Source organism: Hyalella azteca, unplaced genomic scaffold (genome assembly GCF_000764305.2).
Source record: "Hyalella azteca isolate HAZT.00-mixed unplaced genomic scaffold, Hazt_2.0.2 contig13172, whole genome shotgun sequence".
NCBI classification, from domain to species: Eukaryota; Metazoa; Arthropoda; class Malacostraca; order Amphipoda; family Hyalellidae; genus Hyalella; species Hyalella azteca.
The window spans coordinates 58,584-65,967 of record NW_025943102.1 but is presented as its reverse complement, the minus strand read 5'-3'; the positions used below and the strand labels follow the sequence as shown (position 1 = coordinate 65,967).

Sequence of the window (7,384 nt, the reverse complement as noted above, 5' to 3'; positions counted from 1 at the left end):
CCCAATTTTTGTTCCTGGCAAGTAAGTGTTATTTCCCAACTCATTTTGTTACAAAACAATAGAAAATGGCCATTATTCCTTTTAAACTTTGCTTTTGTAGCTTACAGAATGAAATTTTGACAAAAAATGAACAAATTTCACTCTCGTGCTATTTTTGGTCATAAAACAAAAACATGCACTATACAATCAGTTCTATAGTCAACAAAAATATAGTCAATCTATCTATAGATGCAAAAAATAAAAATTATTAGATGCTTGGACTTGTAGGAGATAGTTGTGGAAAGCAGATGCATGTTAGTGGCCAGCAACCGTTCTTGTCCGATGATCACCTGAATCGTTTGAAATATCGTATAAATCTTATGATTCGAATGATACGTCTGTAAGAATTCGAATATTACTCGAGGTTTTGTCTTCTGGGGGGACGCCCTATTGAAAAAAGTTCCATATTATAGAAATCTTGTTGTGACACTTATTATGTATGTATTTTTTTAATATTTCAACATACTGGGCAGTATGACCCCGGAAATTGTTCCTAACGTCCTCAACCTTGTGCTGCTCCAGACGACTTTATGTTCAGTTCCCCTCGTCTTGAAGCTCCTGTCACTGATGAAACAGAAAGGCGAGTGTTGTACTAGGGATGTAGCACAGGCTTGATTTTCACTGCTTCAGTTTTCTTGTGTATACGGTCTTTTGACAGGGAATAAATAATGAATATCATCGGCTGATAAAAAAATAGACTACATGTAAGGTGTGATGTCAACATTATTCTCGAGAATTTAAAAGCAGAGTAAACGTCAAGTGAATTAACCATATATTCATGAAAACTTTCGAGAGACCAGCATCAGAAGTTAAAAAAACTTAGATAATACTCGCCCAATTAACAGTGAAAATCCAAAAATGCACGAAAAAGATCAAAACTTTAGTGACGAGAAATCGACAAAGCCACGTAGAGATCTATCGATTTACATTTTCAAAGGGGTTAGAATGTACGCGTTTTTGAGTCTAGGCGCGTTATTGAGTCAAGGCCCAGATGCTGTCTAACCTGGTCTATTAATAAAGTTATGTGCTCTGCGCATCAGCATACGTCGAAATGCCGTCGTCTACACACATGTTTCTGAGCATCGCGGCAAGAGCTTTCGTTCGAACATGTTTTCCAGGCCTTCTCACTTGGCTGTGCGCTTCTATGCTGAACAGTGCGACGTGACTGGGCCTGAGAGCGATTTAGAGATACTCGGTGCCACTTCTGGCTGAACCAAGGATTTTAGAACCACTGCATATTTTTAAACGGATACCTTGTCTTAATATCGCGTATAATTCTTATTCTCTTGATATAGTAACTCGACAAGTCTTTTGTCGTTTTTTCGTCATTTGGTATTTTCGTGCACATTTTGGATTTTTGCTGTTGATTTTACTTGTATTCTCAAAAGTTTCAGTTTTTGAACTGCTGCTGGAGCTGGTCTACGAAATGTTTTCACTAATATTTGGTGAATTTACTTAGCGATTACTCCTGGTGAACTTGCTAGTTTAGCTGACTGATGACATGAGTACTTATATGCTCTCAAGAACTCTCGAGACATGTGCATATTGACACTTTCCAGGTCTCCGGCTGACAGTGTCATCTGCGGCAGCATTCTTATGTAGTCCATTCACATGTCGCCCAATTCTTCAAAATACTGACGTTGATTTAAAAGCTATTGTGCACTCGCCGGAGTCAGTGTATCGAATTCTGTTATCAGAGGTGGCCAGGAACTGCTGTGAAGAGGGGCAGTGCTGGTTCAGGTTGGTTAGTTTCGATGAAAGTGTCTGCCCTGCAATCATTCGAAGCGAGGTAGCTTCACAGCTGATGCATATGTACACATCTACAGTACCACTATATATATGATACTCTTCTCATTCGTGTTTTAGCCTCATGCTCCGAGCGTCATCACATTATTTTCATTTGTGTGCCTCAGGTCGCCCATGATGACGGATTTGTGTTGGCGTGGCATTAGAGAAGGACGTCATTTCCTTGTGCTTATGCTGCTCCATCTCGGCGTGCACGAATTATTCCTGCCCACGGAGTAAGTGTCTCGGCCAATTACTGATGTACAATTATGGTGCCTGATGGATTAATATTAATTAATAAAACATATGAGTTCAAAATTTCTATGATGTTAAATGTTAATTCTTCTGTCTTCTGTAATAGCGTAACAGAAATTGCAGAGGAAAATGAAGAAAGCATGCGACTCATGATCTCAATTGTTCACCGTTATGCTCCGAGGTGGAAGCTTCGGACTCCTACGCCTTCTGGGTCTCGTTGCGACGACGAAATGAGGCCGCTGAAATATCGCTATCGTCCAGAAAACGAGGTGGCACTTTTAGATCAAACGGGTACGTTTAAATCAAAGAGTGAGGTAGTTTACTTAGGGTTATGGACCTCCTTCTGAACTTCACTCAAAGAAAGGATTTACTAGAACTTCGGCGTACCTAATTTATACCTAAATTGGAGTTCCCCAATTTAGGAGGCTGAATTATGGTATCTTTTAAATTATTTGTCCCCGTCTCAATTTATTAATTAGTGCCTTGAGGAGTAATTGATTCACGTGATTAAAAGTTGATCACCTATTACAGTGGCTGAGACTGGTTACTGAACTGATGTGTTGGGAGTTGGCGATTAAATAAATGCATATGCTTACATGCTTATAAATAACGATATTATAATTGGGACCGTTGATACCGTGACTCTTGTTGCCTGGGACCGTTGATACGGTGACTCGTGTTGCCTGGGACCGTTGATACTGTGACCCGTGTTGCCTGGGACCGTTGATACTGTGACTCGTGTTGCCTGGGACCGTTGATACTGTGACTCGAGTGGCCTGGGACCGTTGATACGATGACTCGTTTTGCCTGGGACCGTTGATACGTTGACTCGTCGTGCCTGGGACCGTTGATACGTTGACTCGTTTTGCCTGGGACCGTTGATACGGTGACTCGTCTTGCCTGGGACCGTTGATACGGTGACTCGTCTTGCCTGGGACCGTTGATACGTTGACTCGTCTTGCCTGGGACCGTTGATACAGTGACTCGTCTTGCCTGGGATCGTTGATACGGTGACTCGTGTTGTCTCGGACCGTTGATACGGTGTATTTCAAGTTGTGATGATTCACTATTACTGCGTTGAACCAAAATTCATCACTAAAATATTAAAATTTTATTTCGACTGATGCGAGATTATTTTTTTGGGCTGATGCGAGATTATTTTGGTGACAATAGTGGAACAGAGGCGGACGTCCAGGGATTGTGCCCAAAGACATGTAAGGATTCCTTGTCAGACGGATGTGTGACTTAGACTGTTCTTGTGGTGGTATTGACGCCAAGTGATGTCTTCTTCTGGCCTTTTTCAGGATTGTATTAGGCTTTCCAGTTCATATCTTTTTCACGTTCTTTTTCTAGTAATTTGTCGTAAACAGCGCAGCAAATTTATTATCTGTTTGTTCTTCTGCATTTTTTCTTGTCCTAGTTTAAAGTTTTTTTAATCTCTGGAAATCGCGCAGCTGTCGTTCAATAATGTCACATTGTTGATGGTATTTCTGTTGCTATTAATCATATAGAAAGGAATAACCTCTACGACAGATAATGTATTCTTAGACAGAGCGTGATATTTTTTGCTACATTTAACCACGAGATCTATAAATCCAGACCCAACCTTTCTTTATCCTGAACTCCTTAATTGTTTACCATACTGTATACTTTTGAATACTATCGCTAGGCTGGTAGTTCAGTTTAATAGGCTAAAAACAAAGTTTAATAGGATAAACGAGTCTTCCGGTGATCCTCGTTAAAATCTCCTAAGTTGATTATTGTTACTACGACTAATAATCGGCAGGGTGGCTAAGTGGTTACACTTGAGAGTACTAATATAGATGCAGTGTGTTGCGGGTTCGATCCCAGCTTGCTATAACAGTCCGAGTCAAAACGGGCATGAACAGTCCTATTATAACAGTCCTAGTCAAAACATGCTATAACAGTCATATTATGGGTATGTTCGCATTGTTTAGCAGACAAGTTCTGTTAAAGAAAGCGTTCAGTGCTTTGCCCTTTGCCCTGGCGCTCTGAGCAGCTGCCTTTAACGCAACACACTCGAGCTTCCTAAACAAAACATTGATCCTGTCAGAAGAGAAGGGAAGATAAAACAACAGGAATGGTTGAAAGTACGTCGTTCCGCTTAGTACTTAGCACAGATTGTCATGCATCTAGAAGCATTTTGGAAAACCTGCTCAAAAGGAATTATAACTAAGCTTCTTATCACGCTTACAATTAAGAGGAGTCTTGTCACGTCCCAGAAGCTAACCAAGTTGACAAATTCACACCACAACAATATTATTGAATATTTTATTGCATGAATACGAGCACCTCTAAGAATAAGTGCTTACAAATAGAATCAATAGTTAATGAATACATATTTCTGTACAGATTTGAAAAACGTCAATTCTTTCAACTGAACATAATTTACCTTGGCGGAAATTACAGGTATATCAGGTACATGAAACTTACTCTTACACAAGGGAGTAAGGAGGGCGTTATTTACTGTAGCATTTACATAGGTTTTGGTACTTCGACTTTCTTTGCTTCCAAGATCAATAAGGTTAATGGACCAAAGAAAATAATTGATAACATTATAAATTAAATTCTAATAAATATAATTTACTCCACCATATTTGTGCAATCAATTAATTTATTGAAATTTTTCAAATGTCCATCATCAAAGCGACCAATATCAAAAATTCAAAAACACTTTATAGTTAGATTGGCAAGTCAATATACATTAAAACGGTTTTCATAGCTGACAGCAGCGAAGTTGCCACTAAAAGGTCGAAATTTATAATTTTGTTCTTTAAAGTTAAAGTACCAAAAATTATTTCAACGCTACGCAATACCAAGTATCCAAGTGACTTCGACCTTGACAGTTATCAGAGATTAATAACAGAAAATATTCAGGTCATAAAATTACACGTGAAGATAGTTGGACAGCTGTAAATACTTCCCACGAGTAAATTGCTTCTGAAAGTAAAGGTGCCTGTACACAGGGATAGTACTAGCCGCTAGTTCATCCGCCGCTTGAACTATCCTCGTGTATAGGGGTTCAGCCGCTTCAGAGGCATGCGCCGGCAAGTGCCCGAGACTCGGCCGAGAGGGACAACGATGTGTTGATTTCATCGCTGGAGACGTGGCTAGTAGCGCTGACTCAGCCATGGTGAGAGCATCTGTGCCGCTCTTGTGAAGTATCTTGGGTCAAGTGAATCATGGCTTGTTTGAACGATAATGGTTCTAAGAAGAACACAACAAAGTGGAGTTCAGACGATATTCAATTGTTCTTTGGGATATTCTAAAAATGTGAATTAATGTGGAATGCTCGCCATGCTGTTTACTCCAACAAAATAAAGAGAGAAACGAGTATTTAAAAAGTGAAAGAAGACCTTATTAGTAAGGGTTTAGTTGTTCCCGATGTTGCATTTTTGAGGGCTAGAATAAAGAGTATAAAAACGACGTACAGACTAGAGTTGTTGAAGGTGATCTCACTATCCATCTTCGCAGACCTCACTCGACGGCTTCTAACGACGCACTGGCGGGCGCGAACGAGAAGATAGCGGCACTTAATACTCTCCTCGTGTACAGGCTTACTAGCCGGATAGTTACCAAGCGACCGACACTTGCCAGATTTACAAGCCGTCTGCACTATCCCCGTGTACAAGCACCTTAAGTAAATGGTAACCCCTAAAATTTTGCTTTACTTATTGGATCTTCCGAATGATAGTCAGAGGATGAATCATCAAATTCCTGGAATAAGTAAATGCAATTAATTAGAACGCATTTACTAGTTGTATCAAAATTAAAACAAATTTGGCAGCAGTTTACGGAAGGTAAGATTCATTAAGACGACAAAACGGTCACTGTCCAACCCTGACGCTATATGAGCGTCTAGCAGATGTAGAATGAGATACGCGAAGCCATAAGGTTATAGTATAACGGACATGAGATTATCGAAGGTGGCCTCATCGCCTCGGCCTCGGTGAGAGTGACGTTGTTGCACGCGACGTCGCCCTCAGTTGACGTCGTCTCGCTCTGAGCGCCCCACTTCTGCAGCTCAGCCTCGGTGGGTAAGGCAAATATCTTGGCCATGAAGTTGTAGGCGTGGCGGCTGTGGCGGTGCAGTCCCAGGCTTATGTTATGCGACGCGACCAGCGCCGCAGGCCTGGCCACAGCGACGAGTTCACCGCCTGCGCCTGAATGAAGCTCAGCTGGTGCGGTAGAACGTACTTCCCGATCTAAAGGAGAACGAGTCATTCCTTACATTCAATATTAATAAAGGCACCATCGTCTTATTAAGAGAAATAATGCAATTTAAAAATCTGTCGGGCCTTCTTCAATGCCAACTTAGAATAAAATATTTACCACGAAGTCTTACTAATACAAGGTCCCAGCATATTACCAACGAAAATTACTGTATTGTATTTTTATTGACGTTTTTCAGCTCAAACGTATATACAAAATATAAATCAAGATGAACTTGTAATAAAAGTCTACGACAAATGATACACAAATTTAGTTTGGTTTAGCGTTCCCAAGTTCATAAATCATGCACATATTTGTCAGAGTTTGTGAGTGTGCCTGGCACTAGAAATATGTAGATGTAGGGGCTGTTCGGGTGTGTCTCCAGGATACTTATCTCGTCGGGATATTACCTGGACCTGAACATTCATTCTTAGTGAGAGAAAAGGAAAGGATTGGCGGGAAGTGGTGAAATGATTGGATCAAAATTAAATTAAATTCTACAATTGGTAAATGTGAAGTTAACTGAAAAGACGCAAAAAACAATTTTTCCATACCATGAAACAGGAGCAAATTGAGAGTTTTATCTTCTATGTAAAATGTGGGTTTTAATTGTATTCACTTAGTTAGAATACATAAGATTGGCAGTTATTATCGAGAAATGGATTACGGGAATGACGGAATTTGGAATAACAGGATTCCAACATTGCAGGAATTATCAGGCCCAGGCACCGCTGAGCTAACCTGCTAGTAGACGATAATTGAAACTCGGAAACAAGATCCTGCGCAGTATGTACGCACTGAGCAACTATTTGTGCAACTTTAGCAGGTAGCGAGCAAGAATTCATGTGAGATGAAGTGCAAGGAGTCATGTCTGGCAGAAAATGTTTTGTGCTGGGTTGAACATATAGTTGCGTCACTAATGGGTGTGATGGGCGTAGTTAGGTCACCTGGTAGAGGGTGCGTGAGCGGTGGGTGACGTAGGACTTGTTCTTGAGGGCGGCGTCGAGCAGTTGGCAGCGCGTGGCCAGGCGCCATATTTCCTTGTATGCCTTCTTCAGCTGCCGTGTATACT

At 40.8% G+C, this 7,384-nt stretch overlaps 1 protein-coding gene across 1 annotated transcript in view; it reads left to right on the top strand.

Moving 5' to 3' along the window:
* The first annotated feature begins 5 nt into the window (after positions 1-5).
* LOC108669483 overlaps positions 6-7,384 on the top strand; it is a 46,602-nt gene continuing 39,223 nt past the window's right edge. The window contains exons 1-5 of the mRNA XM_047883525.1: positions 6-21; positions 513-619; positions 1,599-1,779; positions 1,953-2,060; positions 2,186-2,370. Coding sequence (XP_047739481.1) covers positions 514-619; positions 1,599-1,779; positions 1,953-2,060; positions 2,186-2,370 — 580 coding nt within the window. The 5' untranslated portion in view covers positions 6-21; position 513. The remainder of the gene's footprint in view (positions 22-512; positions 620-1,598; positions 1,780-1,952; positions 2,061-2,185; positions 2,371-7,384) is intronic.